The 25,768-nt window shown below is 45.7% G+C and overlaps 1 protein-coding gene across 1 annotated transcript in view; it reads left to right on the top strand.

The window, feature by feature from the left end:
• Dnai1 (dynein axonemal intermediate chain 1) overlaps window positions 1–25,768 on the top strand; it is a 41,977-nt gene that overhangs the window by 2,765 nt on the left and 13,444 nt on the right. Inside the window, 11 exon segments of the mRNA XM_042698543.1 lie at window positions 1,696–1,794; window positions 1,984–2,064; window positions 3,439–3,565; window positions 3,829–3,948; window positions 4,200–4,315; window positions 5,228–5,287; window positions 6,520–6,654; window positions 11,672–11,756; window positions 15,888–16,005; window positions 16,318–16,361; window positions 24,896–25,143. Coding sequence (XP_042554477.1) covers window positions 1,696–1,794; window positions 1,984–2,064; window positions 3,439–3,565; window positions 3,829–3,948; window positions 4,200–4,315; window positions 5,228–5,287; window positions 6,520–6,654; window positions 11,672–11,756; window positions 15,888–16,005; window positions 16,318–16,361; window positions 24,896–25,143 — 1,233 coding nt within the window.

Below are 25,768 nucleotides of genomic sequence, written 5' to 3' on the forward strand. Positions count from 1 at the left end.
ATGTGGTATATAAACACAATGGAATTCTATGCCTCCATCAGAAAGAATGACATTGCCCCATTTGTTAGGAAATGGGAAGACCTGGAAAAAATTATATTAAGTGAAGTAAGCCAGGCTCAAAGAAACATAGGTCCCATGGTTTCCTTTATTTGCAATAACTAGTATATGTCTGAGACAAGCATAAAAGGTCAGATAATTTGATGTTAGGTGAAATGAAATGTTTTTGCTTTCGTGCAATTGTTTCTAACATATTTATAAGATGATTTCTTTTTTTTCTTTTTTTTTTGGGGGGGGGGTCAGGTCATGGGGCCTGAACTCTGGGCCTGGGTGCTATCCCTCAGCTCTTCAACTCAAGGCTAGTGCTCTAACACTTGAGCCACTTCCGGCTTTTTTTCTTTTTGCTTATGTGGTGCTGAGGAATCGAACCCAGGGCCTCAGGCATGCAAGGCAAGCGCTCTACCACTGAGCCACCTTCCCAGCCCTATAAGATGATTTATTTCTGTGTTGCTTTGTATGTCCTTCCCCCACGGTATAACCCCTGCTTTCACTGTATTTGATGTTGGTATAATTTATGGAGGGGAAGGGAAAAAACAAATTGTTTAAATAGGGATACAGATGGACCTATTGCAGCAATGAGATGTACAAATTGTTACGTTGAAAAATGAACTTTACGGGCTGGGAAGGTGGCCCAGTGGTAAAGCGCTTGCCTTGCATGCCTGAGGCCCTGGGTTCGATTCCTCAGCACCACATAAGCAAAAAGAAAAAAGCCGAAAGTGGCGTTGTGGCTCAAGTGGTAGAGTGCTAGCCTTGGGCTGAAGAGCTGAGGGACAGCACCCAGGCCCAGAGTTCAGGCCCCACAACTGGACCCCCCAAAAAAAGAAAAGAAAAATGAACTTTCCAACCTTGGCGAGGGAGGGGGGGGGTTGGGGTGGCGGGGTGGCAGGGGGGGTGGGGCATGTGGGGGGGGAGATGGGAAAGGATGGGAAGGGTAAACAAAGGAGGAGGCAACAATGCTTGATAAGAAATGTACTCATTATCTTGCCCATGTAATTGTAACCCCTCTGTACAGTATTTTCACAATAAAAAACAAAAAGTAATCAAGTACAAGAGAAAACAAGAGTAACTTATTGTAAGCTAGCAAAGTAGAGGATCAAGGATAAATTAGAGTAGAGCAGTCTAAAGAGCAGCTTGGCATCTTTTCTGGAGTCTAAACCACTTTTTCATGAAGACTTACATTTGGTAGCTCGCTGGTCTGGACTTTTCTTTCTAAGCTAAAGGGAAGGGAGAAGGTAGGAGCCAGTTCTGGTCCCACCGCTGTGGCCAGAACCCACCACAATATTTCAGCTTAAGCCCTGACCCTCAGGGCTGTGGTTTTCAAGGCAACGAGACCTCTGGCCTGGGCAGTCCCTTTGGACTCTTCCATGGAGGAATCTATTGTACATTTTATATTCTATGTACAATAGGCAGAGCTTGGCTTCGGGGAAGTTTCATGAATAAAGAGGTTTCCTGTAGCATTCCTCACTTGTCTCAGACGATCAGACACTCCAGACCCTCATGTGAGGTGATTTGTTTTGTTGTGTTTTTAAATTGTATTATCTTTAAATAGTTGTACAAAAGGATTTCAATTCAACATGTTAATTTACTAGTACAATGTACCTTAATCAATATCACCCTCATGTAAGGTTTCTGTCCCAGGATGAAGATTCAGGGACTGAAGTGGGAGAAGGGACCGATGACTGGAACCAGTCCAAAGTCACAGTTAGACCCCCTGACCAGCTAGAGCTGACAGAAGCGGTGAGTGAACAATCTCCTAGCCTTGCTCCTACCACCTCTTCAGCTTCAGAGTTATTGTCTTCCATAGTATGGATTAGAAGCCTGCACAAGCCTGAATGTGAGACTCTTACTGGCACCCTGGGGGGCCTAAACCTCAGAGAGAGTGGCAGGGATCTAGTGCATGATCCTCTTGGTATTTCTCTCCCTCAGGAGTTGAAGGAAGAGTTCACTCGGATCCTAACAGCCAACAACCCACACGCACCCCAGAATATTGTCAGGTACAGCTTCAAAGTAAGTCGTCCCTCTTTGGGCAAGGCCTCTGTATCTCCTTGGAGAAGCAGTGACTTGTCACATTACAAATGCCTTTTACATATTAGAGGAGTCACACGTCTAGTTCTGTCTTTTTGCTGGATAATTGGAGATAGGAATCTCATGGAGTTTTCTGCCACAGCTGGTTTTGAACTGTGATCCTCAGATCTCAGCCTCCTGGTTAGCTAGAATTACTGGTGTGAGCTACCAGTGCCTCTGTTTCTTCTTCTATTTTGAACCTATTTGTTCCATGTTTACTATGTCTTAGTGTTAGATCCTATATTGGATTTTTCTTTTTCTTTTGCTACTGAGATTTGAACTAGGCCTTGTGCTTATTAGGCAGGCACTTTATCATTTGTATCCTCTGCTATTTTTGGTTTTATTCTTTTTCAAACAGGAGTCTCAATTTTATTTATTTATTTATTTATATTTTTTTGGCAGTCATGGGGCTTGAATTCTGGGCTTGTGCACTATCCCTCAGCTCTTCAGCTCAAGGCGAGTGCTCTACCACTTGAGCCACAGCGCCACTTCTGGTTTTTCTAGTGGTTTATTGGAGATAAGAGTCTCATGGACTTTCCTGCCTGGGCTGGCTTTGAACCATGATCCTCAGATCTCAGCCTCCTGAGTAGCTACGATTACAGGCGTGAACCACCAGCGCCCAGCTTAAGAGTTTCCATTTTTATCCCCAGGCTAGCCTGGATTTTAATCTTCCTATTTATGCTTCCCACATTGTTGGTATGAGAGGCACAGATCCTATGCCAAGCTTATGGACTGAGATGGTGTTTCTCAAGCTTTTTGGCTAGATTAGCTTTGAATCAGAACCCTCCTGATCACCTTTCAAGTAGCTGGGAATGTAGACATGAGCCATGTCTCTTGTTTAGTTAGAAATTTTCATAGAATATCATATATAATCATTATGTTGCTTTAATGTAGGAATTGTATATCCAGCTGGACTTGGTATCTACTGAGAATAGTGGAGGTAGGGTCGTGAAGGTGCATTTGGTGCTTATATCTGCTCTGCCCAGGGTCTGTGGTAAGGCAGATGGATTAGGATCCTTGGTGTAGACAGAGGAGACAAAGCACCTGAACCAGTGATCAGAAAATGTGGAACTGCTTCAAGTTGGAAGCAGAGGGTATTTAGAAAGAAATATTTGATGAGAACTTTTTTAAATGCTGGATTACATTTGCTTCTTTAAACTGAAATTTGGTGAAAACTTCAAGTTAATGGAAGAGTTGGTGAATTGTATTTCTTTTAACAGAAATGAGTTGTCTAGCCTTAGAAAATAAAGGAAGACTACATTCTGACAGCATCCCTTTTGGGGATCCCTGGTCTTACTCATCTTCCTCTCTTTTTAGGAAGGCACATATAAGCCTATTGGGTTTGTGAGCCAACTTGCAGTTCACTTCAGCCAGGTGGGCAACTTGATTCCCAAAGACTCTGACGAAGGACGGCGGCAGAACTACCGCAATGAATTAGTGGCAGGTAGGACTGTGGACCAGCCTGAGGCTGAAATCTTGAACCTAGTCCCCTTTGTCTGGGCTTTCCAAAGAGTTGATTCCTATGCCAGAACATGGCAGAGCCTTCACTTACATAGTGTCTGGGACAGGCCCAAGAGTTATCCTCTAATACCCAGGCTAAAAACTCAAGGACATACAGGTTCTGACAGGCAGGCACCAAAAAAGCCATCCTGCCAGGGAATGGAGGAACAGGCCTGGACTTTGGCTTATTGGAAATTTTCAACCAAGGTTCCCAGGAGTCCATCAAGCAGGTGGTTTCAGACACAGAAGTCCTTGAAGAAGAGGAAGAACCAAAGGAACCAGGAACAGAAGCTGGCAGTCAAACAGATGTGCCTGTAACTGAAGTGTGTATGCTGTTACTCTCTGACCCACTCCTTCCAGGGAAAACTGTGGATAGAGGCTGCAGGGGTGGTTCAGGACAGAAGGAGGGAGGCAAACGTGAGACTTTAGAGGCTGCAGATTCCAATGTGTCTGTAGCATCACCTCTCCCACCCGCATTCTATCCAACTTCAGGAATGCCCCTTATGCCTGATTCTCCTGAATTCCCACTGCCTTCCTCTTACAGCTTGTCCTCTGGATCTTTATTTCTTTTCAGGCAGCTGAAAAAGTAATTGAAGAAGAATTTATGGCTCCTGTGCAGCCCAAGGAGCGAAAACTCACTAACCAGTTTAACTTCAGTGAGAGGGCATCACAGACTTTAAACAACCCTCTTCGGGTACAGTCTCCTTTATTTTGACACTGTTTTGTATAGCAGGGGAGAAGCAAACCTGATCCCATCCTAGCAGTCCTCAAGTTAGCAAGCGTGGCAGGGAAGACCACAGTTTTACCTCTCTAAGGAGAGCTGGGGCATACATTAAAGTCCTTGTAAGCCATCTGGGCAATTCAAGTGGAGTGACAAGGAGTGTATGAATCTTGCAAACTCCAAAGAGACTAAAACTAAGCTTTGGCTAAGGAATAGAAAACTGCACTTGGGAGGGACAGACAATGTCACATCATGCTAAGGGTGAAGGGGGCCTAGGAATCAGTCCAACTGAAGTTGATAGTCTCTGTGGTAGACTAACTAAATCTAGAAGGTTCTCTGATTTGTAAGTATGGAAGATCTTGAGAACCAAGCTGAGGGAGCCTTACAAGGTTTTAGGTACGAGATTCACAAACAAGAGCAGTGTTTGACAGAAATGAATCTGCGATGGAGGGCAAAGATTTACACTCTTTATGGTCCCTTATGTTGACATCAGCTAATCTGGATGATATATCATGGGGGAGAGTGACTTTCCCTAGTGGAGCCAAAGACTCCAGTATTAGAAAGAAGCCTTTTCAGAATATGGGATAATAGTTCCAGAGCCTGTTGGAAGCTGGTGACATCTTGGCTTTTTGTAGATCTGTTCATCCACCACTTGGAATTTATCTTGGTTAAAACAGAGACAATAAGTCTACATTGTCATGCTTTCTAGCTTCAGCTTCTTCTGAAAGAGGCCAGAATGGAAAGAATGTGGGCTTTGAATGCATTATTCAATCCCTTTCTTTATTTTCCCAGATTTGTGTCCTACCCCTTCCTCAACCATCTCCTAAATTGGAGTGAGGAGGAATTGAGGGTTTTCTGTGAATTTCCTGTATCATTGTTCTCTAGGACCGAGAATGCCAGATGGAGCCTCCTCCCAGGGCAAACTTTTCAGCCACAGCCAATCAGGTAAGACCCTGGGTTGGCCTGAAACCCATCATTATCCCTAGTGCCATTCATCCTTGTCACTTTCAGCAGCAAAGGAGACAAGCCTAGTTAAGGACTCCTCTGTCAGTCTGTCCTCATCTATCCACCTATCTTCTCATTGTCCTGAGCATTCAGTTTCTAAACACCAGGTACAGCATACAGTAGGTCTCCACATAGCAAGCTCTAGATCAGCTAGCTACATGCCATCACACAGAGCAAGGCTGTCCCAGCCAAAAGTACACATGGTTTCTGGAGCTTTCTCCAGACTGGGTGATGGTAATTATTCTCATGGACTCTTTGGAGCCCATGGCACCCTGTAGCTGACTTAGTAGTCTAACATTGCCCTTCCAAAAGCCTTTGGCACTTGTAGACTCTCCTACCGCCCCCTCAAGTACTCCTAGATGACCATGCTGATTTGGGCAGGATCTGGAGCTAGGAGACCTAAACTTAGGCTGTAACTCTGCTATTCCAGTGATTAGATTTTGAGCAACACATGTTTCAGTTTCTTTCTCTGTCAAGAGAGAATGAAAGTGGCCTCACAGGATTCTTGGAGAGTTCTCAGTAAGATTAGCCTATGCTGACATATTCTGCAGAGTAAATATTGGCCTATGTGTGAGTTTTTAAATGTAAGGTGTGCCTATCTGGCCTCCAGGTGGCAGTGACTGCCCAGTCTGGTCTGTTGCATTGTCCCAGCACCAGATCCTTTGCTTCCTCAGCTGTTGTCATTGGACTTCCCTTTCTTCAGGTCCACTTAGCAGGGGTTCTCATCTTTTATTTCTTTCTAATTCTGAGCTATGATCAGTGCTATAGATAGCTGGCCTGAGCCAGTATTTTTTTTTTGATGGGGGAGACATGTTTTCAATTTCCTAATTCAGAGTCTTATTGGTCACTAACAAAGATGTTAGCCAGCTGATGTTTGCTGGTTTGTTTTGACCAGTGGAGACTTCAGGCTAAGGCAGTGCTGCTCTCTACCTAAAGACTGAGACACTGGGCTCCAGTGTTGGTAGGCCAGATCAGAAGTGTCCTTGAGAGTGCCTTCAGTCTTGTTCCAAAGCCGAGGGCTAGCAGGGAAGACAGACACTGAATACATAATTACACTAGGAAGAACAGAGGATACTATGTTGACTTGTGACATGTTCATGGCCAATTCCTCAAGTTGGAATGCTGAAGAGAAGCTGGTTGGGTGATGACGCTCTCATCTTGTCCTTGTCTAGTGGGAAATCTATGATGCCTACATGGATGAACTTGAAAAGCTGGAAAAGACCAAAGAGAAAGAAAAGGCAAAGACTCCAGTGGCTAAAAAAACAGGGAAGAGGGCCTCAAGGAAGCTAACATCCATGGAGTCCCAGGTTTGTCTCTGTCACGGAATGTCTCAGTCAGGCAACAGTCTCTGGGTAGATGGAAGCCTGACTGGGAAGGGCTTCACTAATACTTAAGAAGACAGCTAATGTTGAAGTGTGAATAGTTCTTTCTTTGGGGCATGATATGAGGAGAAATACAATTGCCTCTGGCATTTTGTGTCCTTCGCCAATTTTATATAGGCCCAAAGAAGCCATGAACTTTCTTAAAACCATTATATAGATATCAAGAAGAAATAATCTGCCTAGGATAGGGGTAGAAGGTGAGGACAAGATACCACTTCCAAAAGATTTGGGTGGGTAAGAAGCTTTTCTGCTTTAAATCCTTGGGTTTAATTGTGCCTGATATTTAAGGTGGGTCTTAAGAGCCAATAGCTATGTCAGAGATAAGCACAGGTACTATCATGGGCAATATGCTGGGTTTACCATGAGGAGCCATGTAAGAGTCATTTTAAAGATCAAGAGTGGAGGCTTACAGGGGCATAGCCAGCATATATTTGTGGAACCACACAGAATAGTAATCTAGTGATGAGTAGTCACTGAAGGAAGAGTCACCATAGGGAGATGTTTAAAGCCTACCCTTCAGCAGTGAGAAATCTGGGTTGGAGGCCAGGTCCATGTTAAGATGAGGACGGGTTGGGTCTGCAATGAAAAAGAGCCAGAGGAAGCTGGGGGCAGACTTCAGCACCACGGACAGCTCCCACAGAGCCACTCTCAGGGAAGTAGAAGCTGGAGCTCCACTTCAGAATAAACCAGATCCATTGAAGGAAGTTCTGCTTCCTTTGAAGTATGCTCCCTTCCTCTCAATCCTCTGTTCTCTAACCTGATGGTGTCATTTTTGAGGGAATGTTAGAAGGTCTCTTGTTATGGCTTCATAGAAATTTGTTCCAATATATCTGTTAGGGTGGAACCTAGTGATCATGACCATGCTGGGTACTGGAACTCTGAGGTGAAAGAATAGAGTCCCTGCCCTAAGGCTGTTCTGTGCAGATTCTTGGCTCATACTGTATCGTTCCCCAGAGGTTAGAGGCTTCAAAAGGGCTCTGTCCCGGGTCAGGGCACTTATGAAGATCCATCAGATTTTGATTATGGACTGTGCTGGTACCCATGGTTGCAGAAACCTCAAATACAATCATTAAGATTTAGAATCCAATAGAAAAAGATCCTTTGGCTGAGACTGAAAACTGAGCTGGGGTCTCAGCCCTGACAGAGTTTGGTGTAAAACAAATACCTCAGAGAGGACAGTCCCCACTCCTTCTTTCAGACTGGGATCTTCCAGCTTGACTGACATGTAAGACTATGATACAGGAAGTTTCCAGCCCTTTGGATGAAGATGCTACAGTGGAGGCACGTCATTGAGTATAGCATACAATCACTTATCAGGAAGTGCAATGGTGTGCAATCTTTCCTAAAAAATGAATTGAGTTCTAACTGGAAATCCCGTTATTAAAGTAGGCTGACTGTGAAATACAGTGAGAAAAGTAAATGACTTTCTCTTTGTCCAGGCTCAGTGAATGAATAGAATAACACCTTTTTCTCAAAGATCCAAGTCTGTTTAGGTTGGTTAAAAAAGAATAAACATGGGCTGGGAAGGTGGCTCAGTGGTAGAGCGCTTGCCTTGCATGCATGAGGCCCTGGGTTCGATTCCTCAGCACCACATAAGCAGAAAAAAAAGCCGGAAGTGGTGCTGTGGCTCAAGTGGTAGAGCGCTAGCCTTGAGCTGAAGAGCTGAGGGACAGCACCCAGGCCCAGAGTTCAGGCCCACGACAGGACCCCCCCCCCCCAAAAAGAAAAAACATAGGTATAGCTGGGGGTATAGCTTAAGGGACAGGGTGCCTTCCTAGTATGCCCAAGGTCCTGATTTCAAACCCAGTACTGCCAAAAAGGAAAGAAGAAAGAAAGAAAGAAAGAGAGAGAGAGAGAGAAAGGATAAAAAATAAAAATAACAAGTAAAATAAAAATCAGGTACATGAGGGAAGAAAAGAGAGTAAGTTTATGATACTCTGTAAGAAGCTCTCCTGCGAGGGAGACCATGGTATCCTTAATGACTTCACTAAATGCACAGTACTGAATGTAAGTTTGTCTGGTCTGAAATATTAGGCAGGAGTGGGAGGAAGGCCACAAGCTTATGAAGAAACAATAAAAAAAGATGTGACTGCTCAAGTAGCATGGCATCCATTACAAGAGAGGGGAGAGCCACCTGTATTCTATCCTTGGCACATATCCGTAGCCCTGAGTCTCCTAGGATCATGAGAGGGTAATCTGATTGAGGAGGTAATAGATTTCCATGCAGAACAAGAGAGTAGGTGCTAGAAACCAAAGACTTATGCTTGTATCATTGCTTTGACCCTTATTAGCTAAGGTTCTGTGTGTGTGTGTGTGTGTGTGTTTCTCTCTCTGTTCTCTCTCTCTCTCTCTCTCTCTCTCTCTCTCTCTCTCTCTCTCTCTCCAGTCATGGGGCTTGCGCTCATGGGCTGAGGTGCTGCCCCTGAGCTCTTTTGCTCAAGCTCCACTTCTGGTTTTTGAGTGGTTAATTGGATATAAGAGTCTCATGGGACTTTTCTTCTCTGGCTGCCTTTGAACTGCGATCCTCAGATCTCAGCCTCCTGAGTAGCTAGTTGTGAGCCACTGGTACCAGGGCATTAACTGGGGTTTTCTGAAACTTCCATTTCCCCACTCATTAAGCCATTCAGATGATACCTGCTTTACAAGATGGTTGGGAGAACCCATGATAACGTATGTACAACTTCTAACAGAGTACTTGCCTGTTATTAATATGCCATGCTATGGCTGATGGAGCTTGGTAGAGGATACTTGGGGAGTGCTCACTGGAGGAAATGAGGCACTGTCCGATTACAGCAGAAGTGCTGTCATTGGGCACACAACACTTCATGACTATCACATAGAGTCAGAACTATTCGTAGAAGCAAACTTCAACTAATTGGCCATCTGATCAGAGAGACTTCTACCTTACATAGGGAAGAGTTAAGCATGCTGGGAAACTGCCAAGGGGGAGAGGATGGTGCTTTGGGTTAAGGAGTAGGTGTAGGAGCTAGGACCCAGATAAATTCTGAGGACTATTATTACAAATACACAATGCCTTCCTTTTTGTTTCCTTTTTATGGTGCTGAAAATTGAACTTAGAATCTCACCCATGCTAGGCAAACACTCTACTACTTGAGTGAGGCATACAACCCTCATATTTTATTTCTGAGTTAAGGTCTCATTAACTTTGTTCTGACTGTATGTACTGTCACACTTCTTGGTCCATTTGGAGCCAGTTTGAGGTGTGGCAAAATGCCCTCACAGGACCATTTCCCGACATGCAACTTTCCAAGCCTTCACCTCATGATGCCGCCTTTCGCCCTGACACTCCTTCACCCATTACCACCAGGAACTGTGTCAAATCCCAACACATGTAATATTATGTCCAATCTTCTCAATGATCTGACAAAATGGCAGATGCTGCCATTCATCCCCCTTTGTCAAAAGGACTCTGCAACTTAGAGAAGTTGCTCAAGGTTACTGCCTGGCTTCCAAACATTGGGATAGAATAGGAATGCAGGTTTTTAAGCCACTCTTGGTGATGCCTACTTGAAATCCTAGTGTTTGGGGAGAGGATTTTATGTTTGAGATCAGTCTGGGCTGCATAACATAACAAAACTCTGGATGAATGAATAAAAGAATAGATAGATAGATAGATTGACAGACAGACAGACAGACAGATAGATAGATAGATCTGTGAGGTTCTAGAATACACTTATTTTGTTGCCATTTTTGTTTGCAGAGCTTCAGCTAAGGGCCTGGACACTGTTCCTTAGCTCTTTTTGCTCAAGTGCTCTACCACTTTAAGCCACAGCCTCACTTCTGGTTTTCTGGTGGCTAAATGGAGATAAGAGTCTCACGGACTTTCTGCCTGGGTTGGTTTTGAACTGTGATTCTCAGATCTCAGCCTCCTGAGTAGCTACGATTACAGGCTTGAGCCACCAGTGCCTGGCTTAGAATCCACTTTTTAAACTACTGGTGTTACCACTCCCAGGACAGCTGATTGATCGTCAGGAGCCACTGGCTCTCTGGATGACTAGATCCCACTCAGCCTCCCCTAAACTCTTGGCTCCTTTACTAGGCTCCCAAGTGGTTTACCTTGTGGAATTTCACACAATGATACTCTTGCTTTTTAGTTCAGAATGAGTTATTTTCCTTGATGTCAAACGTTCTGCTTCCTCTGGCAGTGGGCAGGTCTATTGGATTACAAGCATATCTCTCCCCATCTTTGGGCCTCTGTGACTTCCTCAGCCTGTGACTAAAGGAAGGATTGGACCAGAAGATCTCTGAGACCTTTAAGGGGAATCTGTCACTTTCTGAGCTGATGAAATCTCTCTGTATCCCGCTAGAAAGGCCCTGAACTGATTCTTATCTGCTCTCTCAAGAGCAAAGGACTAACTTATAACTTAGATGTTTTGCCTTACACTCAGAGATGGAAAAGGCATTTTCCAAAATAAGTACTGAATAAAGGAACATGAAGCCAGCTCTATGCACGTGCTTGAAATCACAAATTTAGACCCCTTTTTCCACCTGTGACGGAAGGGCTCCTAAATACAGCGGTAGGGTGAACTAGAGCCATGCAGAGATACCATTATAGAGCTATCTGGGGGCTGGGAATGTAGCTTAGTGGTAGAGTGCTTGCCTAGCATGCACAAAGCTCTGGGTTCAATTCCTTACTACCACATAAGCAGAAAAAGCTGGAAGTGACTAAAGTGGTAGAGTGCTAACCTTGAGCACAGAGAGGCTCAGGGACAGAACCCAGGCCCTGAGTTCAAGTCCCAGGACTGGCCACAAAATAATAATAATAATAATAATAATAATAGCGCTATCTGGGTGGGTACTATGGCATGGAGGCATGATGGCAGACAGCAGGAAGGCATAGCTAAATCAGTTATGAGTCTGGGTTCTGTCTTGGGGCATCTGTCCTGGCTTAAGAGAATATGTGGCTTCTGTCACCCCACAGAGTGATGATATCACAAAAGTGTCCCAAGCTGCTAAAATTGTGGAGCGCATGGTCAACCAGAATACATATGATGATGTTGCTCAAGGTAAGATTAATGACCCTACAGATGCAAAAAAATATATAAAGTAGGAAAGAGAATCCCTTCCTCTTCTGGATGTCAGTGAAGAGACGAGGCTGATGCAAGGCAACCATGGACAATGCCATAAGGGACAATGCGTATAGTGATGCGATCTTACCGTGCTGTAGCACAGAAGCACCTTCCCATAATGATCTAACATCATCTTCCCAATGGTTCTGGGAAGCAGGCAGAGTGAAAATGACTGCTGACTTTGCTTTCAAGGCAATGAGGGCCAAGGCCACCTGGCTAGTTAGTGGCAAAGAGGACTTGAACCTAGATCTTCAGCTTCCTCATTCTGTGTTGTCTTCACCACCCAGATTTCTTAGGGTTACTATGATGCTAGAATGTAAGGATAGAAACTGCTCTGGGGATCTCCCAAGAAAAGAAGAGGGCAAATAAGGGATGAGTGGAAGCTGACAAGAAAGGCTTCAGGAAGGTTGAGCTAGATGCTATGGGATAAGCAGCATCTGAGTGGGAGGATAGCAGAAGGGAGAATGTTCTGGACAGAAGATGGCACAAGCAGGGACTTGGCAGTGAGAATGAGTATGAATAGACCCTGGGGACAAAGGACAGCAGGCTAATTGACCCTAACAGGAGCTGTTGGAAAGCTGAAAGTTAAGGGGCAGTTGGAGCCAGTTTATTAAGGGTCTTGAATACCAATCAGAGAAACTAGCATCTGTCAGCTAGGACACAGCCCAGTGAGAGTGGACCAGGAGGAAGATGTGATTGTGGAGAATACAGGGACAGAGGTGAAGGAATGGTATGGAATGGGCCCTACCACATCAGACCAGCTTTCATTATAAGGGGTAGAGAAAAAGGAGAGCAAGTGTTCACTGGGAATGGCCTATATGTTGGGCATTGTGTGGTACATTTTACATATTTTTTTTGGCTGACATCTACCATTATTATCTCTCTTTTATTTTTGAGACAAGGTCTCACTTTGTAGTCCTAGGCTGGCCTTAAACTCTTGATTCTCCTGTTTAGCCTCCTAGTACACTCAACTACTATTATGCTGGCAAAAATAGTCTGACATATTCAGCTATTTGTTGTTTGTTGTTTATGTTGTGGGTTTTTTCCTCTTTTTTTTATGCTGGAGATTGAACCTCACTTCGTCAAGCACTCTACCAAAGAGCTATCTCCTCAACCCATTATCTAATTTTATAGATGAAAAACTCAGGCTGGGATGTTGCCATTTGTTCAAAATTATAGCTAGTGGGGGATGTGAGTGGTAAAAACCAGAACTTGAGCACAGGCCCCTTGGATCCATTGCTTAAAAACTTTACCATTAGGCTACAGAACCACTGAACAGGGAGGAGACATTTCAAATACACACATTCACTAGATCTATCCTGGTGATTAATTAGTGATGAAGCAAAGAAAGGGATTGATTCAGAAACACTTAAATCCTGGGAGCCTGGGAAATTCTGGTGTCTTTGACAGTGCCAGGGAAATGGAATCCTTCCCATGGCATGAACAGCACATTCCCAAGTGGCTTGTATTTCCTTGAGAGGTTGTGCATTTATTTGGAGCAGCTGCCTCCCCAGAGTTGGCAACTCCTTGCTTCTGGCTGGTCTCCTTTGCTGACAGCCTAGGGCTCGTCTTGGTGACTTGATGCTCATTGCTCACCCAGGGGACATAGAAACTAAGGCTGCCAAGACCAGCAGCCTAAACAAGCCCCCTAGTTATCATTCAGGCTGGAAAACGACCTTGAGTGCTTTTCAAAGCTGTCAAAGTACAGAGCAGCTGTGAATGAATTTGTCACTCACACAGCTTGGCTTCCTGAAACCCAGTCTGTACAAGTGGCCCACCAAAGAGCTGCAAACCTGATTAATATCCATGGAGAAATTGGCCTTGTGAACCACTTTCATTTATAAGACCACAGTCACATAAAAATGCATTGAACTTTGATTTCTTTGAATTGTATAGTATTTTCCCTTTGGGAAAGTGTAATCATGAAGAAGTGAAAATAGAATAGAGAAGTGTTACCAATTAATCTCCTCTTTGAAATGAAGTATTTTTTAAAGATACCCAAGCTCAGGACTCTCTGATCTGATCAAGGCTGACACCTTTCTGGCCACTCTAATTTTTTTTTTTTTTTTCGTTTTGAATGTAGTACCACAGTGTAGGGGGGGTGGGGGCAGGGGAGAGGTGTATTGTGAGAATGGCTGGGGCAAGCCTGAGCATGTCCTTGGCCCTGCTGGATGAGAGAGTTCATTCTCTAATTGGTCCCATTGTTACTTTATTTCTTATATTTGTTGTGTGGCTATCCCTGTGCTATGTGACCCTGAGACGAATATAACATGATTCCTGCTGTGAAATGGGAAAGCCAGGCCTAAGGCCAGTGTAATGGAGAGGAGAGGCAGGGTTGGAACAGAGAAGAGAAATTAACTGTACTCAAAACAAGTAGGTGAGGTGGTACATGAGTATAGTCCCAGCTACTTGGGAGGCTGAGGTAGGAGGAAGCTTTAAACTCAAGCGTTCAGGACCATCCTGGAAATGTAGCTTAGTGGCAGAGTGCTTGTTTAGCATGCATGAAGCCCTAGGTTCAATTCTTCAGTACCACATAAACAGAAAAAGGCAGCAGTAATACCGTGGCTCAGGCCTTGAGCAAAAGAAGCTCAGGGACAGTGCCCAGGCCCTGAGTTCAAGCCCCAGGACTGGCCAAAAAGGAGAGCTCATTTCAAAAACAAAAAGAAAAGGACAAACGAACAAGAGCTAGTGCCTTACACCTGCAATCCTAGCTACTCAAGAGGCTGAGATCTGAGTATTATGGCTTGAAGCCTGCCCAGGCAGGACAGTTTGTGAGACATTTATCTCCAATTAACCACCAAAAAGCCATAAGTGGAACTGTGACTCAAGTGGTAGACTGCCAGCCTTGAGCAAAAAAGCTAAGGGACAGTGCCCCTGTTTTGTGTTCGAGTTCTGTTACCAGGGCATGTGCTGTGCACACATGCACACACACGCACGTGCACATGCGTGCACACACACACACACACACACACACACACACACAAAAGAAGAAAAAAGACAAGGAAGATGTTACAGAGGAGGAAGAGATTAATCTAGGTCAGAAGCAGGTTAGGAGTCTGTCATGAACATGACATTTTAGTCATGGAAAGTCATGTAGAAACACACTGATACCTGACACCATTTGATTCATGAATACAGACACTTGGTACAGATCACATGTGAACAGATGGCTCAAAATGATGTAGACCTAGTGACTAAGGAGTCCCTGTGCAAGGAGAGCCATTGAGAGGTCTCACTGTGGTGAGAGGGTTGATGTAGTGAAGAGGTTGTTTGCTCTCACTCATCTGGTTGATTGAAACATGATCTGCAGGATGGCTCACAGAGTGAGGGAGACCAGTTAGAGGATGTGTGTACTAACCAAGTGATAGATCATTGAAACCTGAACATAGGTAGTGGCTGTGGGTTTGGACAGAAATGAATGGATTAAAAAGATAGGAGGAAAATATGAGACATACTAGAAAAAAATCAGTCAAAGCTTACCCAGGTTGCTGGTTAGACAGGTGGAAAGATAGAGCTTCTTCCTTGCTTGGAGAAATGGGAAGAGACAGTTTTGAGGATGGATGAAGATTCTGGGGGATCCATGGGGATCCAGGTAGCTTTATTATAGTGAGGGTTGGCAATGACTATGAAGTGGGGCTGCCTTTCAGGGATTTGGGAAGCAGAATTAAAAGAAGTATTAATCAGTCTCTGGCAGCTGAGCCCTTGAAATCTGGTCACTCCAATCTGAACCTTCCCAAGGGCAGAAAGAAATTCATGAGGATAAGTACTGAAACCAACCTGGGACTCTATCCATGCACACAAAGCTGCTTTATTGTAATTTGCCCAGTAACAATGATGGTAACAGTTGGTAACAGACCGAGAGAACTCACTGTGTACGGAGCATTTTTTTAAGCACTTTGCATGTGTTAACTGAAAATATATTTTCACAAGTCTTTTGAGATAGGTACTCTTTTTCCCACATCCAAATACAGAAAGGTTTGTTGTATTGTCCAAGAAGAGACAAGCGTTTGACCTTGGTTTGCTGCAAAATGGCAGTCTGAGATCTGATTCTGCTTATTCATGTTTAAGATTTTAAGTACTATGAGGATGCTGCTGACGAATACCGAGACCAGGAGGGTACGCTACTGCCACTCTGGAAGTTCCAAAATGACAAAGCCAAGCGCCTGGCTGTTACCGCCCTCTGCTGGTGAGTACAGGCATTGCAGCAATCCTAGAGCCATCCCGGGTATCTGTGGCATGTACCTGGTGCCAAGCCCTGAGCTACCCTTTTTATTGCACTTAACCACATTGATTGTGAAATGTGGTACTATGGAAGTCCAGAATGGGGATTCTTATTAGACTGCAGGATCAGTCAGGGTTTCCCAGGTGGTAAGGGTCTAGGCTGGATAGTAGATGTCGGCAGTGTATTTAGGCATCAGTGGCCCTGAGAAAGATCATTAACTATATAAGAGCTACAAGGTCTACTTTGTGTGCCAATAGGTCCACATTTCTTTTGCAGGAATCCAAAGTACAATGATCTGTTTGCAGTGGGACACGGCTCCTGTAAGTGATCTAGCTATTCATTCATTTGTTCATGTAAAGAACAAACACTAGGTTCCTACTCTGTTCAGAGTTCCTTCCCATGTGTGAGAAATAGAACACAATCACAATCTGATAGTGAAGATTACAATTGTATGGGCATTTAGTGTTGGCTTTAGGAATTTATCAAACTGAATATGTCCACTGGGTCTCAGAGAAAGAGAGGGAGATCATCCTAGCAGAGAAGCCAATGTGGGCTAAGTCTAGAAGCATGCGGGATGGCAAGAAATAAAGCTGTTCAGGGGGCTTGAGTCAGCCCTTAAAAGACTTGTTAAGCCATTCCAACAAAACTCTTCAAGGAAAACCATTGAAGAAACTCAAGAAGGACAAGGAGGCCTATGTAAGGAGGAATTGTAGGCTTCAGATTGGAGGCTGGGAGACGTGAGAGAGAGGTAGAAGGACACAGGAGAATTAGATCGAGGCCCTCTCCTCCTCCTCTACTTCCTCCTCACCAGGCCCTGGAGCAGAATGGAGGCGAGGGTGAGTTGGGGAGAGTTTTTGAAGCTCTGAAGACTCCCTGTCAAGAATCAGACAAGATAGGGAGGTAGCCCATGGTGGTAACTGTGACTGGACTATTTGCTTTTCCAAATGTTACTTGGCTCAAGTAAAAGCCCCTACTGCTGTACTGGCCTGGACATTCCCCCTTCCTAACGGGAGAGGGCCCTGCGTTCAGGCTCCCCATGTTCAGGCGTACTTCTCTAATGCTAACAGCTTGTTCTCTGGCTAGGAGGATCAGCCTCTGCAAACAGAAAAACCTCTCCATTCTCCAAGCTGCTGCTGGCTGGCAAGCATACAAGCTCCTGGTCGCTGCCCCTTAGATCGTCTGTCCGCCCATTTTTTGACCAGGATGGGGGAGGAGGTGTTTGCAGGGGTTGAAGGGAGGAGTTGGTGTTTGTCATTCCTCTCAGGGAGGAGACCTTGGAGCTGCTCCCAGTCTTGTGGTCTGGGCTGCCTTTGAGGATGCCCTAAATGCCTGCTTTGTGTCCCTACTCCTGAGGGTGGGCTGCTGCCAAATGGGAAGCGCCCTCCCCCTCTGGCAAGGAACTAGAACATTCCTCCCCCTCTGCTGCAGCTACTGGGCCTGGAACAGGGCCTGAGGCTTGGGCGGGCCCTCCCAGGAGTGGGTGTGGAGCCCCCTGTGAAAATGCTCCAGGCCCAGGCTGTCTGCCCAAGACTGAGGTGTGTGGGGTTGGGGGTGAGGAGGGGGTGAGTGTTCCCCAGAAGGTGGGAGGAGAAAATGTTAGTTCTAGCCTCCTCTACCTCCACCCATGTTTAGAAGTAGTGTCAGCTGGTTGGGGTCATGGGAAGCTATCCATGGAAAACAAACTTGGTCAGGAACTGTAGAGAAGGGTAACTCACCTCTCACAAATACATGACCTCAAGCTGACAGACCTAGTGGCCTCCTTTGCTTAGGTACTTACCCAGGAAAGGTCTCTGCCCTCCCTTGGTCTTTTTAGCCACAGCGTGTACCTGAGTGGTCCCCACAGGCAGCTATAGACTTTCCCCTGGAGAACTGGTTCTCAGGAATGTACTCCTGAGACTTAGTCTCCTCATGGGTGACACATAGAGCTGACAAACTGCCAGGCCTCCATCGCAATGCCACTGTGAGGCACACAGAGAAAAGAAGTTAACGTGTCCTGCCAGCCATAAGAACCACTTGCTCATGAAAGTGGGTTGTTGTTGATCTGTCTGTTGTTCTTCCCCCTGGCTTTCCTGAAACACCTTTGGGAGACTGGAGCAGAATAGGGAAGCTGAGGAATCTCTCTTAGGTGGTAGGATCCAGTGTCAGTGGCTGTGATATTTGCAGTGGTTGGCAGTAGCTCAGGAGTTGCTGGCCAGCTTTCAGATGAGCTTGATGGCAGCTTTCATCTATTACAGAGTCGTGCATCTTTTAGTACCATCAGCAAAGGCCTGAACAGCCAGTGTGGGCTTAGAAAGGCTCTGAAAGGCTCCTGAATCTATTCCTGAAGTCACTCCTGGGAGGCCCACACTCCTGGGTGTTTGGGTGTCTTCATGGAAGAAACAGTGCACAGCTGAGGCAGGCAGAGGGCACCCTAGTTGCCAGATGGGGTCATTGTACGGAGTAGCTGAGCTCACCAGCTTCTATCAGTCTTTGGAAGCTCGCAAATATCAATCTCCCATAAAAAAGATTGTGCCTTGTGTAGACAAACACTGGGTTTATTGCTGGGTTTGACCCTTGTAAGCTTAGTCTAGACCTCATAAACCTCCTTTTGCCTGGAATTCCCAGATGTTCATTCTGTGACCCAGCTACATAAAACTTTGATAATGGGATTAGGCATGTACTGTAGGGAGGACCAGGCCTAGATCCCATCATGGGGTGGGAAAGGTTGCCTGGAGTCAGGTCAGGACCAAGCAGGTAGAGAAAAGGGAGTCCAGGTAACTTCCTGCAGCATCACAGAAGCATCCACACCTGCCTCCCTTCTAGAGTGGCTGGTTACCAGTACGTTAGGCTAGTTGAAGGCAGAGATAGAGCTGGGCATCAGTGGATTGTGTCTATAATCCTAGCTACTCTGGAGGCTGAGGTCTGAAGATTGATGTTCTAAGCCAACCACAGGCAGGAAAGTCCATGAGATTCCTATCTCCAATTAACCACCAAAAAGCTAGAAGTGGAGCTGTGGCTCAAATAGTAGAATGTTACCTTGAGCAAAAGAAGTTCAGGGACAGCACCCAGGCCCCGAGTTCAAGGTTCAAGCCTTAGGACTAACACACACACACACACACACACACACACACACACACAGATAAAAAAGCAGGGACAGGGATGTTCCCTAGGGCCAGGCTCCTTATAGAGAAAGAGGCTATAAGCAGGTAAAAGCAAGTGGAGGAATGTTGGAAGACAAAAGGCAACGAGTCCAAAAAGAGATGGCTGGGATGCAGTTATCTCAGCCTACTACACCAAAGGAGTCCTTTCTAGCTCATTAGCCAGTTCATAGCAGAGAAATGGGTATTCTCCATGGTCTGCCAGGCAGGCATGGTGGAACACATCATAGAAACTCTGTGAGTTCCTGAGGTTATCATACAAGAGATGGGACAAGAAACTTGTCAGCAGGTCAAATATGGGAAGAACAGGAAGAGCCAGTTGTGCCTCAGTCTAGCCCCTCTCTGGGGGCCACATGCTTAAAAGGAATCCATGCAGACCCTAACCCCCAGCACTAAATCTGTTCTGTCTCACCATAGGAGCTTGCCCGGGCCAGAGATGCACTCATAGGGATTTAAATCTTTCCTGATCATTTATTTGTCAGCTTCACTAATTAAGCAGTGTTAATTTCATTTACTGAAAATGGAAATTCATCCACCTCATTTCTCCCTGCTCATCCTCCACACACAAAATCCATCACTCCTCGGCTGCAGGCTGCGTAAAATTTACAGGACTAATTATGTTGTCAGGTCTCTTTGTAAATACAGTCCATAAAGGCCACGGTGCTTGCTGGGTTGTAGTGCAAGGACATTCCCGTTGTTAGTTTAATTACTGGCTAGTTATTTAGGTTCCCAAATGTTTGCCTCATTTTTCCCTAAATCAAATTAAATGTCCCCTTGATGTATTTTGTCTGCGAGGCCTTGTTCGTGCTTTCTATACTGCTTAAATAAGACTTCTAATCCAACAAGAGGGCCTGGAAAAGCCTGGGAGCCTGAGCCCGGCTTGGCTGCAGAGCCTCTGGGCCATGTTTGAGGTTTGGAACCCTCTAGTGACTCATGACCCTTTTCATGACCAGCCTTGGGCTCTGTCCTTTGCCTCTGGAGACTGAAAATCCCTACACAGAGGGTATCTCTGTTCTTGGAATCCAAAGTAGCAGGCTAGGGTATGGGAAACAGGGAGCATTCATTATTATCATCAGAAATGTTGAATATTGTTACATTCATCCCCCTGATTTCTAGAATGGCTTCTGAATCATCCCCCCAAAAGCTGCCATCTCTGACTTCTGAAACTAGAGTTTGGGTCAGCCTTTCCTGAATGCCTCTAATATTCATTTCTTTGTTGTTGTTGTTGTTTTGATTTGTTTTTATTGTGAAAATACCGTACAGAGGGGTTACAATTACATGGGCAAGATAATGAGTCAATTCTTATCAAGCATTGTTGCCTCCTTCTTGTTTCTGCTCGGACCAAATGACCACAAACATAATGGCTTAAACAATGAAATTCTTATCTTACAGTTCTGGGGGTGAGAAGTTCAAAGTGGGCTTCACAGAGCTAAAATCAGGTCTGGAGTCTGCAGGGAGCACCTGTTTCCTTTTTTTTCCCCCCCAGCTTCTCGAGACTGCCTGCATTCCACGGCTAGTGGCCCTCTTCCAGCCAGCAATGGCATCATTCTGACATCTGCTTTTGTCGTCACATCTCATCCTCTGACTCCTCTGCCTCCCTCTTTCCCTTATAAGAACCCTTGTGATTACATTAAATCCACCCAGATAATCCAGGATAATCTCCCCGTCTCAAGATCTTCAACTTAATCACATCTGCAAAGTCTCTTTTGCCGTGCGAAGTGACATATTTATAGGACTGGGGATTAGGATGTGGACATTTGGGGGGGAGGACATTATTCTGCCTACCGAACATTGCCTCCAAGTACCTCTTGTATGACTAAATAAGGGAGTCATCAAACAGCTGCTGCCTTGGAGCCAGTCCAGGGCTGGCCTCGTTTAGGATGCCACTGTACAAGAAGACCTACTGGCTGGCATGGTATCCTTGTCTTTGCAGTTTGGCATCTACTTCTTACTGATCACTGACCTGGATTTAGCCCCATGCCCCAACATGCCCTCGACTTGCTTCACTCTCTCTTAAGTCCTGAATAGAAGCTGAGGGTTCTCCTGACAGCCAGAATGTTCTAGAGTGGGCCTCCATGATCTACAGCTGTTATCTACTGGGCAACAGGGTAAACCGAAGGCAGCTCTTTTACCAAAAAAACGAGCAAGCCAGATATGTTCCCTCTGTTCTTCATGGAAGGCCAAGAAAAGACCTGCTTTCAGTTCCTCATAATCTGGTGATTACTGGACTCTATAGCTTTTCTCTGATTGCTTAGGAAGTTTGTGGTATTCCAACTAAGTATCCCAGGGACCAAGAGCCAAGGCTCTGCAAGCCTTGAGTCTGGTGGGATTCTACATTGAGAGCTGAGACACGGTGGATGGCTTGGGTGAGGATGTTCCATGTCACTGCTGGTACTTCTGGTGACTGGTTGGTGATGTTGTACTGGGAATGTTGGATGGCTAAGCAATGATATCATTAGACTGCTGGTGCCCTGATTGGTGACATTAAGGATGTTGGAGGATTGGGCAGTGATGTCACTGAATGATGATATCACATGAAGACCATTAGTAGTTTGTATAATGATATCATTTAAGTGAGGGCTTTTAGAAGATAAGATAATGATATGTTGGGACAGTTAGGCTATGATGTCACACTGGAAAATAGAATAGTGAGGTCTCAGAGATGGCACTAGAGTCAGGGATGAGGAGTCCACAGTATAAGATATAGTCAAAAGGTTGGTGGAATGGCTCAAGTGGTAGAGCATCTGCCTAGCAAGCGGGAGGCTCTGAGTTCAAACTCACCCTCTCCCCCACAAAAAGAGTCCAACTGAGAGGAAATACCAGTTAAATACTTTCCTAGTATAGTTTGGCAGGAAAATCCCTGAATTAGAATTCCTGAAACATGTAGTCTAGCCAGGATTAGGGACTAGCTTCCCGCCAAGAACCACTAATGTGAGGTTGAGAGTAGAGCTTGCGTATGGCCCAGGAGTTTGTATGACTGGTGGCTCTGTGTCCCTCTCTCCTGAAATCCCTGCTTTATTCCTTTTTTTTTTTATTGGTCGGTTGTGGGGCTTGAACCCAGGGCCTGGGTCCTGTCTCTGAGCTCTTTTGCTCAAGGTTAGTGCTCTACCACTTGGAGCCACAACTCTACTTCTGATTTTCTGGTAGTTAATTGGAGATTAGTCTCATAGCCTTTCTTGCCCAGTCTGGATCATCAGATCTCAGCCTCCTGAGTATCTAGGATTACAAGCAGGAGCCACCAGTACCTGGCTATCCCTGCTTTATTCTGCACAGTTACTCCCTTTAATCGTGCTTGACTGCCCTCCCTGTCCCTTTTACATTCTATCTAGAACCTGGAGGGATTGGATTGGGTTGGCCACTAACCACCACCCCATTAGATCTGTCCTCCTCCTTCTCCTTTGTCCACCTCCAGCTAAAGACCAGATTTCTTAAGCAGGATAATTTCAGCTATGAAAAAGGATATGGGTCATGGCAAATACCATGTGACATGTGTCATGTAGCTGAGCACACCATTACTTTCCTCTAGGCCTGTTTCCCCATTTATGAAATTAGGGTAATTCCAGTTTCTAATCCCAGTGGTTCCATGAATGGGTCAAATATTCTCCAGTGAGAGTTATTAAGCCAGCTTATACCCTCCAACCTTCCTTCCCTGGCTCCATTGGTCATTGATACACATAAGCATGCATGTAGGGGGAAATGGGTGCTAAGTATTTCTCTAGAGAAATTAAGTCATCACTGCTGTCCCTCAAGGGTCCAGGCCCTGGTGCCTAGTAAAAAACAGTTGTATGGGCTGTGTCCAATTTTGACTCCTGGTACAATAAAGATGGCATCTAAGTCCTTATATTGAGCCTTCACTCATTTACCCATTTCCTTGGCTGTCTACCTGTTCTTCCTCTGTTGGTTTTGACCAGCATCAAGGACAGAACAGAATCATGATCACCTCTGGCCTACTGGAGCATCTAGCAGTGGAGTGTCTTTGACCTTGCAGGGGGCAGCTGAGATCAGATTCTCAGATTTTCTTGATAAACAAAAGGAGCTAAAGTGAGGGTCACATTGCCTATTTTAAGTGCTTTGTGTTCTGGGCAAAAAAGATAATACTCTCAGCCAGCAGCAGATCTCTTCCTTAGAGAGTCCGATCCCCCTTGGGGCACATCCCAGCTCCATCCCCCTTTCTATATCAAGGCTAGTCCTCAGCTGGCTTTTGAGACGGATCCAGGCCCAGGGTGTTCCAGCTTTGGTTTCAGGGGATCTGGAGGGCCCCAAACTCCCCCTCTTTCCTTGGAGAGTCATTTTGTCTGGAGCAGAAGCATTTCCTTTCTGAACCGCAGCATACCCTCTCCATAGCTCCAGCCTGACCCTGGAAACTTCCACCCTAGGTGCAGACCTTCCTTGCACGCGTGGCCTCCTTTGCAAGTAATCTGAGGAGGGCTTCCCCGGCAGTCTCAGAGCTGGTGAGGATTAGTTACAGTAAGGGAAAGCTGACTTCTTCAGAAATAGTTGAGGCCATGAATTCAAACTTGGGTACCACCCAAAATAATACAGAATGAGTCAACAAAATTAGCAAAGTTGGGATTGTCTCCCTGTCTCTCCCACCCATGGTCTTCACCCCTCAAGACTGGCTACCTGGGGATGGGGAGGATTGGGGGGGGGGGCAGGGGGAGGATGGGAAGGGATGGGAAGGGGAAACAAAGGAGGAGGTTACAATGCTTGATAAGAAATGTACTCATTATCTTGTCCATGTAATTATAACCCCTCTGTACAGTATTTTCACAATAAAAAAAAAGACTGGCTACCTGGTTATGAGGTGCCAGTCCCTGCAGTTGCCAGATAAAGAAAGGGACCATGAACAGTACTAAGTGGAAAGGTCAAAAGGCCGCTTTGTCATGGGCTGTCCTAAATTAGTGATTAAAGTAGCTTCTGACTCCCCAGCTCTAGTTAGGGAAGAAGCTAGGAGGTCTCAACCAGTGACAGACAACTGGTCTTGAGGCTCGGACTATATGCTGCTCCATGACTGCATATCAGAATCAGAAGAAAGTAGGGAAAGGTAGGGAGGAGGACCTGTGCTGAGTTGATTTGTTGATCACCAAAATCTGAGGCAAGGCTGAGTGGGCCTGCGGAAGGCTGATTGGCTGGAGACTTGTGTCTCTCTGTGGAGAGTACCCAGAGCCAGAGCACAGGCTGTAACAGGAACTGTGAAGCCTGAGGGAATGAGATGATATTCATGGTGGCCAACTTGGGACTAACTATATAAAATAACATGTTAATTCAAAATTAGCTCTGGCTCTTAGATGAGAGATTAGGGGGATGTGGGCATTATTCAGGCATTTATGGGACAGAAACCTGCCCCCGGGCCTGGATATCTGTATCCCTTTGAGGGTACTAAGAGAGAATTCCCAAGTCCACATACTTTTCCACTTAACAATTCTATGAGCCTGGGTCTCTCTTTCCTGTGCCCCAGGGAGATTAAAGAGGATGACTGGCCCTTTATAGCCAGGTCACTTTTATTGGTTCTTGGATCCTTCCATGAGCCCTGAGGAGGGGCAGGCTAGATTTCATAGTTCCACATCCAAGTTAGAGAAGATGAATACCAGAGGAATCCATGCACTCCAACAGCAGAGCAGGGCAAGGGTTTCCCATCTGGTGAGACAGTGGCTAGGGGACTTCCCTGGCAGAGCTGATGGATCTTCCAACCACAACTGCCCATCTTCCCTGGACAGATGACTTCATGAAGCAAAGCCGGGGCATGCTGCTCCTCTACAGCATGAAGAACCCCAGTTTTCCTGAATACATCTTCAGCAGTGAGAGCGGCATCATGTGTCTTGACATGCACGTGGACCATCCCTACCTGGTGGTAGTGGGCCACTATGACGGCAATGTGGCCATTTACAACCTCAAGAAGCCCCACTCTCAGCCCTGCTTCCGAAGCACGGCAAAGTCGGGCAAGCACACGGACCCTGTGTGGCAGGTCAGCTTTGGACTAGGGACCTGGATGGGAGCAGCACCTGGGCCTAGGAACCACTGGAGGAGGGGCCATGGGAAGGAAAGAGATTACAGGCAAGGCCGAGATACTTGATGTGAGGACAGGGAGCTGGGGTCTGCCCCTGAACTCCCAGCAAGAGGCTTCCATTTGTCTGCCAAGGGTCTCCTAGAAGGGGTAATCAGTAACTCAGAGGTCTCAGCTGAAAGCCTGCAGGGCCTCACAGACTCTGGTTGAGTTAGGGAGTTCAGATCCTCATGGGGCTGTCATCTGAAGCCTGGGCTAGATTTTGAAAAGCTCCTAGACAGGTTTTCTATTGTTTACCCGCTGGGTAAGGCTGGAGGATCTGGTATATGAAGTCTTTCTGGAGCCTCTTGTAGCACCCCTTTCTTCTCTAGACGTACTGGAGGGATAGGTGGTGTCCCTGATGTATTATTGCCAAGACATTGAGGCTGAATTTCACCCTGACTCTGTCTCTCATCTTACTCCACTGGGAGTACAATTCATAGTCTCACTCTCAGAATTCTAGTTTTGGCCCTAGCTTTGCAAGCTCTTCTCATTGCATCCCATAGGTTTCCTCCTCTGAAGTTTGCACCTAACCCCATAAACATAG

The sequence above is a fragment of the Dipodomys spectabilis genome, unplaced genomic scaffold, assembly GCF_019054845.1.
Source record: "Dipodomys spectabilis isolate Male_0828 unplaced genomic scaffold, ASM1905484v1 ptg000006l, whole genome shotgun sequence".
Lineage (NCBI taxonomy): Eukaryota > Metazoa > Chordata > Mammalia > Rodentia > Heteromyidae > Dipodomys > Dipodomys spectabilis.